The 12,667-nt window shown below is 43.8% G+C and overlaps 1 protein-coding gene across 1 annotated transcript in view; it reads left to right on the forward strand.

Moving 5' to 3' along the window:
- Nucleotides 1-4,991: 4,991 nt before the first annotated feature.
- Nucleotides 4,992-12,667, forward strand: part of traf3ip2l (TRAF3 interacting protein 2-like) — an 82,405-nt gene continuing 74,729 nt past the window's right edge. Inside the window, exon 1 of the mRNA XM_067993151.1 lies at nucleotides 4,992-5,302. Coding sequence (XP_067849252.1) covers nucleotides 5,295-5,302 — 8 coding nt within the window. The 5' untranslated portion in view covers nucleotides 4,992-5,294. The remainder of the gene's footprint in view (nucleotides 5,303-12,667) is intronic.

A 12,667-nucleotide genomic window follows, 5' to 3' on the forward strand; every position in this document is an offset into this window, starting at 1 on the left:
CCTCGAGCACCTTGCCGTCGGGGACGCCAAGATTGGCACCCCACAAACGTCTGGTGACACAACTTTAACATTCATCACACACAACATAAATTGATATTAACAATGCTTGGCATGTTGAACACCTCAGTATGCTCGTCGCAACATGACACATCTGTGATGATGCTTAATATTACCTTCTGTTCTCTTACAGGCCATTCAACGACCGCAGTCATGGGAGAGGACGATTCCTCAGAAGAGCTCCCGGCCTCTGAGGGCGCACCATCACATCTTAATGAGCCATCCACCAGCACAGATACACCTTGGCGGGTCCTAGTACTCAGTTAGTTGGATTGGCACCTGGTGAGTCACCACACACAAGTAAGCACAAGCAGTCACTGGTTGCAAGGGCAGCTGTAGAGAGTCCGTGTCGGTGGGCGCACTCCTGTCCAGGCTCTGCTCAGCTGGACGCAGATGCTGAACCCCAGGGACCATCCTTTAAAAGGAGAATGATCGAGCGACAGCAGCCCGTTTGCGAGGTACTGGAACAGGTGCCACGCACATTCTCCACAATAGCGCAGAGGATGGAGGAGTCCAACTCCTGCATTAGTGGAATGGTGGCACGGGTACATGAGAGAATCTTGAGATAGTGTCACAGGGACTTGAGGAATTGTCTGAGATGGTGTCGCATGTAACTGCTGAAGTGTTTGAGATAGAGTCGCAGGTAAGTGCGGGAATTTCTGCGATGGAGAGAAGGCTAGCCTCCGTTGAGCTTCAAGCACGGCTCACAAATGAGTCCATTCGAGCCCTGACATTGGCCGTTCGGACTCAAGGTGAACAACATTCTGCCACCTTAAACAGGCAGTCAGAAACTTTACAACTGGGCTTCCAAGGCATCATACATGTCCTCCAAACTGTTCCCCAGCAGGGTAGTAGGAGTGATGTGGGTCTGGCGCGGGAGTGGGATGATGGTGAAAGGGGACATGGAAATGGGGACGCCATTCAAAGCGCTCCCACGTCTCACCCATTGCTCCCCTCTCAACCAGTACCCGCAATACTGTCTCCTCTCCAGGTGGCTGAGTCTGCCCCTGCACAGGTGCAGGTGAAGCAATATTTGGAGGGGCCCTCACTGGCTCCAAAACCCAGAGGGCGTAGGCCCAAACCATATAAGCATGGCCATGGACATGAGCAACCTGCCACCACCTCTGCTGCAGCCACAGGGGATACACCTCGTAGAAGTGGTAGGAAGAGAAAGGCTAATGATTGGTTTCTGTTAAAGTCACATTAAATGTTATCATTCTCACCACTACTGCCACGTCTTGCCTATTCTTGACTGGCTTTTGTGATAGCGCCCTTTCATGTGCTTCATCATGAACGGCCACACTTGTTGCCACTCAGTGGATCATTTACAGTGGGTGAATGTGTGGTTGCAGGACTGTTTTGTGCAGGGCTTTCGGGTTGGGGGCTGGTGTTGGCGCTGCTCTTTCCAAGTGGCATGAGGACTGGACTCTTCTCACTTTCTGATCTTATGAGAACCGTTCACATATAAGTGACTCCCTGGCCTCACGAGCAGCCAGGTGAGCCGCTGCTCTGCCCATGGGTTCGTCCTCCTCCTCCTCCTGCTGCTCCTCAATGTTGATTGCATATGTGGATGATGGATGAGGGCATGGGGCTTCAGCAGTCCTATCGCATGTTCAATTATAGATCTGGTGGCGATGTGGCTGTCGTTGTATCGACGCTGTTGCTCGCTGATGAGGTTCCTCAGAGGTGTCAGCCACATGTGCAGGGGGTGTCCCATGTCCCCGAGGACCCAGCCCTTAAGGCTGTTTGGTCCGTGGAAGAGGCCCGGGATGTTGGATTCCCTCAGAATGAACGAATTGTGACAGCTGCCAGGGAATCTCACACACAAGTGAAGAAATCTTTTGTGGTGGTCACAAACGAGCTGAGCGTTGATGGAATGATAACCCTTTCCATTGATGAACAGTTCTGGCTCGTGTGGATGTGCTCCGATTGCATGCAATTGATTGCACCCAGTACACGTGGGAAGCCAGCCACAGAGTGGAATCCCACTGCCCTCTCCATCTGGCTGAGGTCGTTGATGGGGAAGTTGACATATTGCGAGGCTCTGCGAAACAAGCCATCGGTGACCTGCCTTATGCACTTATGTGCAGACGACTGAGAGACCCCAGCGATGTCATCGGTGGCACCCTGGAATGATCCGGAGGCGAAGAAGTTGAGGGCAGTGATCACTTTAACTGCAACGGGTAATGAGATGCCTCCAGGCCCAGCCGGGAGCAGCTCGGCAGGAAGGAAGCTGCAGATGTCTGTGACCACCTGGCAACTCACTCTTAGCCTCTGTATCCACTGCTCCTCAGAGAGGTCCAGGAAGCTGAGCCTCGGTCTGTACACCCTTTGACATCGCTCCCTCTGTTGTTCCCTTCTGTGCTCTTGAGTTGGTGCCTGTGGCGCAGCACTGTGTTGTACAGCCACAAGTGGCGGAAGTGCACGTTATGCCTGGCGAGGATCGTGATGTTGCTTGTCCTCGGGTGTACTGATGAATGCAGCGATCACGCCCCCCATCCTGATGGTGTCAGTTTGAGGGGGTCCAAAAAGTTGGTAAATATGTGTAAACAGAATAATTCTGGGTGGAAACCAAGAATTTTCAGTCTAAACACAAAGATCGCCCAGCCAAACGTTTGAGAGAACTGAGTGTCCTGCTGCAATAACTCATCTTTTATCCCCATCTGTCAAACAGGGATTTAAATGTCCAAATGGCTGCCGGGTGAAACACAACACGTTTCCCATGGTGTGTTTCACACAACACGGGAAATACGCTGAGGCAGCGTTGAAATCGTTTGCCTTCATAGGTAATTGCGTTTTTGGGTTTTCAATTGCTGCTTCAAATATCATCCTGCTGGCTTTAATTGCCGGCTGGACTTCTGGGTTCCGGAATGGTGTGCGCACCCAGATGACTCTGGGTCGTGCGCGTTCTTAGGTGTGTTGGAGCCAGGATGTCTGCCCGCTCCTGGGAAACACGATTTTTTTTGCCCCCCCCCCCCCCCCCGCCTAACACACCCGCACTTTTGTTTTAAAATCGAGCCCCATGTCACTGAGGGGCAGCATGCTGATAGAAAGGATTGAGGAGAGGTGACTCCAGATGTGACACTTTGGGGGAGAGAGAACAAGCCATTGTTAGAGATGCACTGGTTGCATTCGGATGGATTGGAATGGAACCATGCAAGGGTGAACTGGACAATGGATGAGAAGCATTGGAGAAGGATGTTGTGGTCAACCATATTGAATGTTATCCAAAAGTTGAGGAGGAAGAGGTGGGATAGTCCATTGTGGCCAATGACAAAGGATGTCACATATCTTTGGCAAGGGCCATTTCAGTGCTGTGAGAGGGCTGGTGGCCAGACTGGAATGATTCAAATGCAGTTTCAGAAGAAATGGACATGGAGATGGGTAGTGATGACATATTCGTAGACTTTAGAGAAAAAGGGGAGGTTGGGGATGGGCTGTAGTTGGAGAGGACGAATACGTTGAGGGTGGATTTTTTGACGGGTGATGACGGGGGTTTTGAAGGGGAGAGGGAGAGTGCCTGCAGGAAAGGAACCAGTGACAATGTCAGCTAGTCTGGGGCCAGGAAGGGGAGATCGGTCCAAGATAAACTTGGAGAGGGCAGGTATGGGGATATGTCTGAGAAACTGTGGAAATGTTGAGCTAAAGTGGGTGGGAGACTGAGGAGGTTGAAGGCTGGGAGCTGTTGGGAGGAAGTGGAGGCAACTGAATGGATGGTGTCAATCTTGGAGATGAAGAAATCCATGAGCTCTTTACACTTGGTGGTTGAGGTGAGAGTAGAAAAGAGGGGATTAAGGTTGCAGTTGGTTATGCAAAAAAGGAGCCTGTAGTTGTTGTTGCCTTCCAGGATGATCCTCGAGTAATAGATGGTCATGGTTGACGACAAAGCATGGTAATGCTAGATATGGTCAAGTCTGATCTGGTAACTTATGACTAGAACACTGTGCTGCAAATATACTCAAGTTTGCACCCTCTGACTTAAAGAAGCAAAGATGGAACCTATATTAGAGCAGCGACAGGAATGGAAGACAGTGATTGATTTACTGCAAACATGGGTGTTAAAGAGAAAGGTAAGGAAGTGGTTAAACAAGTTGATAGTAGCAAAGGTTCTGTGACAGTTAGAAGGCTCTAGCTGAGGGAGCTGTGAATTTGAGTGAATTTATGACAGAGCTGGGGGTAAGTTATTCTGCGGGCAGATGCTGAGAATAGTGGGTATGGAGGAGAGTATGAGGGTGAGTGTAAGAAGACACACGACAGAGGTTGCCTTCTCAGTGATCAAGGTCTCAGATACAGAGTGACAACGAGTGGTGATTAGATCGAGGTAGTAGCGAAGGAAGTGTATGTTAAGGGTGAGATTGAGGAAAGATGGGAAGGCGATGAAGTCAGAAAAGTAGGGGCTTGGGATATTGAGTTATAGATTGAAATCAGGGAGGATGAGGAGTCACTCGGCGCAGGAGCTGACAGAAGAGAAAAGGGAGGGCAACATCTTGGTAAGGACGTTGAAGTGGGAATTAGCAGGCGATAAACAATCAGGAAACACATGAAATAAATAAACCACCAAAACAAAACTCGTTATTAACAGCAGAGCAAAAGTGGCAACGAAGTGCTCTCAAAAATGCAGAAGCAGTTGTTTATTCATAGCTCGCACTGAAGCCCTCCGAAGCAGGCGCACTGTCTCTGGAGCTATATTATAATTCGTGTCCGGAGGGAAAAACTTACCTTACTGATAAATACCAAGCTGGCTGATTGCTTGACTGGTATCACGTGAAATTCTCGAACCTGAACGGAAGTTGATTTCTAGGGTTGTGCTTTTTAAATATGTATATATATATATATATATGTATGTACACATGTGTATGTATATAGCGGGCGAGGAAAGTTTGTTCCGTAGCTGTGGGATCGTGGAGGGCCAGGGTTTTGTGTACACAAAAAAAAAAGTCTTTGGACGTGTAGAAAATGAGGTTGGGATTTTTGTTTAATATTTAAAGTATTGAGAACGTGCAACAAATGAATACAGGAACACCCCTTCCCTCTCCAATCAACAAGCTTTGGTGTGCTGACATCAGGTTGTCATGTTCCGCCCCGCTCTAACGTATGGCCATCTATCTACCTGTTGAGACTTGTGTAGAAGATTAATGGCTGCACGAGTAACGTGCCTAGAATTCGCATTTTTAAAAATGTGTTAGTTCCTGGAAACATTTTTGTTCACATTAAAATCGTCGACTAATACCGAAACGATGTTGAGGTAAGATGAAAGCGGAAGGCTTTATCCTCTTAGTTTATTTTTCTGCTTTCTGTTTTGTGCTTGTGCGCGGGGTATTGTTTTTCTCTCGGAGCAAGTTGCCGTAACTTTCTCTTCCGGACAAGTTTGCCTCAGAAATGTAAAAGTGAGGTGTTCTGTAAACGTTCATTTTCTTTTCACGTCTAGATTTTATTTATTTTTTTACTCTAAGCAACGTGGCTTGTGTTTCAGTTATGCCAAATTTGTCTTCTCTGTTAGTCATTTCCTGGTGGTTGCTTGGCTGTCATTCCCCACCCCACCCTCCAGCTTTTAACCTTTTCGGTATCTTAGTTGTCACGCCGCGCTAATATTATTAGATTAACCGGTGCTGCGATCTTTTGATATTCAGAGAAGCTTTTCGTAGATTATTTTCACAATGCGGGATAAAGTTGACAAAGCAGGTAGAATATGTAAGGGGAAATATGTTACAAGTTCATGAAAAAGATCTGCACTTTTTAATATATAGATAACAACATACGTTTAATATGCAGTTTAATTATTATCATAATAGATGGTTCTCCAGCATAGGAGTTCAATAAATTCAGAATGCATTTTTAATAAATGTGAATATTTAAAAACTCAAGGTTTAACATTATTGATATTTTCGAGCACTGTCAAGTAAATATAATAACATTATACATATGTAAACAAGAATTTGTATCATCTTGGTAGGAACTTCTACTGAATTCAATTCATAGTCCTAAATATACAATGGATGGCATTTCTGTACATTGGTCTGCAAGTCAGACCTTCACTGTTTTTTGCCTCCAACCAACATATTTAAAGCGAATGTGGGAATGGGGATTTCTGTTGAACTTTCATTCACTGATGTTTGAGGAATACTTTCCACAGCCCTGTTTCCATTTCTAATGTCACTGGAGGAAAAAATAATGTCATGATAGGGGAAGCTTTATGAAAATAGGCAAAAGCTTGTTACTGAGCTGCCTCTGACTAGCAGTTCAAATCCACTTGAGAAAAGGCACCAATTGCTGACTTAAGATGCTAGGAGCTGCGCAGATATCTCTAATGTAAGAAAATGGGGTAATTTGGGTAAATTTAGTTTCTCACTATGAACATATTAAATTTTATTATTTAAAAAAATAAATATTCAAGTTTATTTTGTTTATAAAAGCGATTCATAGCTCTTTTGTTGGCTTAATTAATCTGCCTCGTGGTGTGAGACTGAACAGATTCAAGTTTGATCCTTGAAATGTACAGAGTTAGCTGATTGCAACCAGGTAGCAATTGGGCATAGTGCATCTGTTAGGGAGGGCAGAAAATTAATCTGAGTGCTCCTAATTTTCTATCCAGAGACTGGATAGTGTGTCTGTCTGTCTGTATGTATGTTCCAGGTGAGGGCAGAATCAGGCTCTGCTATAATGCCTCCACAGTTGAATAGTCTACTGACACTTCCTGGGTAAGGCACTGGAGATACACTTTGCATTTTGCATTTTGAGTTCAATATTATGTAATACAGATGTGAGTAAATATTGTAACGTGCCTTGTTTTAATTTCTTGAAGGGGTGGGAAGAATTGATTTAGAAATTTCTGGTGCCTCCCATAAAATTAATTTTTGACGGCTGACAAGTGACAAGTACAGAAGCTAAGTTTTTTTTAAAAAAGTGTTCATGCAAAGCCCTATATAGAGTGGCTCAATTATCTGTGAATTGAGGAATCAATAACAGCTGTGAATTTTTAGGCATTGTAGTAACGACAATGGTGCTAAATTGAGGCTTGATGCAATTTTTATTCCAAGAGATATCTTTCTGTCACCCTTGCTTCTCTTTCCCATCCCCACGTTGACTAGTTGAGATCAAAAACTTGTGTGAGAAATCAATGGGTGTGCACCCATGTACTACCACTCTGTGCATCAATACATTAGCATTGCTTAGTAACTAAACTTCTAGTACCCATTTGTTTCACAGCATGCTTAAATGAAATTTTTAGCAGTGAAGATGCATCTACCTAATGCACAGCTGGGCTGCCATGACTTACTTAAGTAAGCATTAGATGTTTGTAGAAGGAAGTGCATAATTTACAACTTACTGGCAGCAACCAGTGAATTACAAGGCAGCAGTTCCAGTAACATGGTGAGGATGTAGTTTTGTTTATATTCATCAGGATTTTTGTCTCAAATTCACAAGTTATCCTCTACTGTTACTGCTAGACCTCCATGGTTCTGTAGTCGTGGAACTGGCCACAGAATTGCTGTCCCACTGTAATTGTGCTTCTGTTGGTGTTCACTTTTAAAAAAAAACAAAAAGGTAATATGTATTGTTTTTAAAAAAAAAACTCTGTTGGCCAAGGTCATGCTTACTTCTGGTTGCAGAATGCCACTTATCACTAATCAGACCAATATTGTAGCAAAAAGTGGTGGAAAATTATAAGAAGGTCTTCCTCTGAAAGCAAAGTCCCCTACTCCTCCAGAAGTTTTGAGGACTTCAGTGTGAGCTATGAATAACCTGCAGCTTCTACATCTGAAAGAGTTTGTTGCTGCTTTTACTCTGCTTTAAAGGTCAGTTGTCTGGTAGTTTAGTGGTTTATACATAGAACTACATAGAAGTTATAACATGGAAACAGGCCATTCAGCCCAGCAAGTCTGTGCCGGTGTTAAGAACTATTTGCTGACATGAAGGTTAGTCACGTTTGTGCCTGGTTCCCGTATCCCTTCAACTGCCTTTCCTTCACCCACCTATCTAATCTTGAATGTTAATGTAGTTTCTGCCTCACCCACTAACACTGGAAGTGGAATTCCACAGACTCATAACTCTATGTGAAGAAGTTTCTCCTGTCTTCTGTTCTAAATCTCTTGCATTTAGTTTTGTATCTATGGCCCCTTGTTCTTGAACCCTCAATTACTGGATCAGTATGCTTCTATCTACCCAGTCCCATCATTTCATAATTGTAAATACTTCTATTATATTGCCCTGTAATTTGTCTTCTAATGAAGAGACCCAATTTTTCAAGTCTGTCTTTGTATTTATATTTCCCCATACCAGACAGCATCTGAGTGAATCTGTGCTGTGCCCCTTCTAAAGTCTTAATATCTTTCCTACAGTGTATAGCCCAATACTGCACACAGTACTCTGAGGTTTTATTAAGTTTTTATATAAGATCATTATTACCATTGACTTTTAATAGTCTATACCTCTTGATATCAGGCATAGAATTCCATTAGCTTTTTCTTTTAAACAGCGTTATCGACCTGAGGTGCGACCAACAACAATTTGCATTTATATTTCGCCTTTAACATAGTAAAATGTCCCAAGGCGCTTCACAGGAGCTATTATCAAACAAAATTTGACACTGAGTCACATAAGGAGATATTAGGATAGGTGACCAAAAACTTGGTCAAAGAGGTAGGTTTTAAGGAGTGCCTTAAAGAAGGGGAGAAAGAGGCAGAGAGGTTTAAGGAGGGAATTCCAGAGCTTAGGGCCTAGGCAGCTGAAGGCATGGCCGCCAATGGTGGAGCGATTTTAAAATCGGAGATGGGCAAGCAATGGAGGAGTGCCGAGCTCTCGGAGGGTTGTGGGGCTGGAGGAGGTTATAGAGATTGGGAGGGCGAGGCCATGGAGGGATTTGAAAACAAGGATGTGAATTTTAAAATCGAGATGGTCCCGGACTGGGAGCCAATATAGGTCAGCAAATACAGGGGTGGTGGATGATCGGGACTTGGTGTGAGTTAGGATGTGGGCAGCAGAGTTCTGGGTGAGCTCAAGTTTATGGAGGGTAGAAGATAGGAGGCCAGTCAGGAGAGCATTGGAATAATCAAGTCTAGAGGTAACAATGACATGGATGAGGGCTTCAGCAGATGAGCTGAGGCCGGGGCGGACCTGGGTGATGTTATGGAGGTGTAAGTAGGTGGTCTTGGTGATAGAGCGGGTATGTGGTTGGAAGCTCATCTCGGTTAAATAGGACCTCAAGATTGAGAACGGTCTGGTTCGGCCTCAGATAGTGGCCAGGGGAGGGATGGAGTTAGTGGCTAGGGAACAGAGTTTCTGGCGGGGACCGAAGACAGTGTCTTCGGTCTTCCCAATATTTAGTTGGTGGAAATTATTGCTTATCCAATTCAGATAAGCAGTGTGACACATGAGAGACAGTGGAGGGGTCAAGGGAGGTGGTGGTGAGGTGGAGCTGGATGTCAGTGTATGTGTGGCACCCGACATGTTTTCGGATAATTTTGCCAAGGGGCAGCATGTAGATGAGAAATAGGAGGGGGCCAAGGATAGATCCTTTGGGGACTCCAGAGGTAATGGAGCAGGAGTGGGAAGAGAAGCCATTACAGGTGATTCTCTGGCTACAACTGGATAGATAAGAATGGAACCGGGTGAGCACAGTCTCACCCAGCTGGACGACAGAGGTGAGGCATTGGAGGGGGATGGTGTGGTCAACTGTGTCAGAGGCTGCAGACAGGTCAAGAAGAATAAGGGATAGTTTACCACAGTCACCATAGGATGCCATTTGTGACTTTGATAAGGACCGTTTCAGTACTGTGGCAGGGTCGGAACCTGATTGGAGGGATTCAGACCTGGCATTGCAGGAAAGATGGGCACGGATTTGTGAGGTGACATGTTCAAGGATTTTGAAGAGGAAAGGGAGGTTCGAGATGGGGCAGTAGTTTGCAAGGACAGAGGGGTCAAGAGTGGTGTTTTTTGAGGGGGGGGTGATGACGGCGGTTTTGAAGGGGAGGGGGACAGTACCTGAGGAGAGGGATCCATTAACAATATCAAGTGTCATGAGGGCCAGGAAGGGAAGTTGAGTGGTCAGCAGTTTGTTGAGAGTAGGGTCAAGGAACTTTTAATGTTCTGTGAACCTGTACCTTCAAGTCCCTTTGCTATTTCACAGCACCGAGCCTACTTCCATTCTGAGTATAATTACAGCTGATTTTTTTTTCACCAAAATGCAGCACCTCTCACTTGCATTAAATTCCATCTGCTGCCTTTTAGCCCATTTCTGCATCTTCTCAATATCCCTTTGCAGTTTCCTGTGATCTTCCAAAGAATTAACTATACTTCCGGTTTTGGTGGTATCTAAAAAATTTTGACACCATTCGCTGTAGGCCTATATCCAAATCATTGATGTACACCGTGAACAGAAGTAGCTCCATAACTGAACCCTGAGGGATACCATTAATGACTTCAAACCACTCTGAAATAATGCCCTTAACTCCTACTGTTTTTGCCCTTCTAACCAATTTTTAATCCAGTAAAAGTTTTAATGCAATGCTTAATAGGACTTTGCATTGAATCTAATTTTTTTTTTACTATGTAAGGGAATTTGTTTTAATTTTTTTTCCTTTTTAAGAGGCCAAATTTTTATATTGAAATTGCTACATATTTATTAAAGCTATTGGTATTTGATGTAATAATTCAGTTGACATTTGATTGTAATTATAGCTGGTTGGTTTTTGATGTTTTTCAATAAAAACTGCTTGATAACTTGCCATAGGAAGTGGTTTCCTGCCGTAAAATCTACATTTTCTTGCTGCTGAATTTGGCTGAGATTATCGCAGAAACTGGCCTTGAGGTGCCACAAGAATTCTACGGGCACTGCATATAGGGAAAAGTGAATTTGATAGCTTAAGTTGAACCAATGTTTAGATCATTTGATCTTTCTGTAACCTCCTCCAGCCCTATAACCCTCTTGAGCAGTCTGCATTCCTCCAAATCTGCCCTCTTGTGCATTCCCAAATTCATTCGCCCCACCATTGGAGCCCATGCCTTCAGCCGTCTAGATCCTAAGCTCTGCAATTTTCTTCCTAAACTTTTCTGCCTCTCTACCTCTCTCGTCCTTTTAAGACACTCCTTAAAACCTACCTCTTTGACCAAGCTTTTGGTCGCATGTCATAATTCGGATGAGATGTTAAATTGAGGCCCCGTCTGCCCTCTCCAGGTTGATGTAAAAGATCCCCTGGCACTATTTCGAAGAAGATCAGGTGTCTTGGCCAATACTTCTCCCTCGACCAATATCAATAAAACAGATTATCTGGTTATTTATATAATTGCTGTTTGTAGGAGTTTGCTGTGCGCAAATTGTTTCCCACACTACAACAGTGACTACACTTCAAAAGTGCTTTGGGACATTGAGGTTGTGGAAGGCACCATATAAATGCGAGTCTTTTTTCCTTCTTTGGCTTTGTGTCAGTTTTTGTCCGATTTATGCACCTGTGAAGGACCTTGGGACATTTTGAAACGTTAAAGGCATTATATACGTGCAAGTTGGTGTGGTCTTGATTGAAATAACGCGTAGCAAATGATGCAATGTGACTCATGTTGGATGTTTCACAATACTTTTTAGTGAATAATAGGAAATATTTTTGTATATTGTAGTATATTGTGCAAGTGTATCATTGAAAAGAGAGAAAAGGCTTAATGCAGAGTGTTAGGATAATTTGCAATCTTGTGATGTAAACTTCATTGTACTTTCTGGTATTTCTCCTGTTACCACAATTTGCAGAATTGTGGAGTTTATGATTGTCAAATAAGTTATTATGGTCCATTTTCTTTTTTCTAAAAAAAAGCTGTACTAGTGGTGTTTTATAATATTACCATTCTTACTATACCATGTATTTTTATATCATAAATTTAAACAAAATCCAATTTAAAGGTACTTTCAGGCTCTGCTAAAATCAATCATATTCTAATGTTAAGGTCAAAGTTCACAAATATGGCGAGGCAATGGCTGCTGTGGGTTGGATTAGGTGTGTGTGTGTTTTTAATGTTAGATTCTAGTTCTTCAAATGCCACGGTGGTCAGATAAAATTAGCTGGCTTGCACATACATAATCAGTCGATAATGGAGCAGATAGATTCAAGAGGCTTTAGTGTTATTCTAATGAAGCTGTAAGTTGCAGTACGAGCATTTAATTTCTATTTTAATGGAATGGTCATTGGACCCAGTCCTAAATTCACATTTGTACAGTTCTGTGGAGTGCAACAAAAAAAACCTTGCTGCCCTACCATATATAAGGTTTAGAAGTTAAATGTAATGTTGACCGGAAGTCACCGGTTAACGGTTTTGGCTGAGTACGCAGAGGAAGAGTCAATTCTCTCTTAATTCTCAATTCGCTTTATTAACGTTATTAGATCATGTACATACCACTTATACGTCTAGTTAGATATAGGCATGTAGTTTACAGCAGGTTATACAGGTTTATACTCAAACTAGGATTTAAACGCACACCCACTAGGTTTTCCTGACGACACTCCCAGAGTGGTCCCAGAATAGAAAGGATATTATATTACCCGGAAAGGAGAGACGCTGCTGGCCAGGCAATTCTCCCTCTTACTCCCGACGTCGTCTCCACATCCCCGACGCAGTCTTTACGTCC

This window comes from Heptranchias perlo, chromosome 11 (genome assembly GCF_035084215.1).
Source record: "Heptranchias perlo isolate sHepPer1 chromosome 11, sHepPer1.hap1, whole genome shotgun sequence".
NCBI lineage: Eukaryota > Metazoa > Chordata > Chondrichthyes > Hexanchiformes > Hexanchidae > Heptranchias > Heptranchias perlo.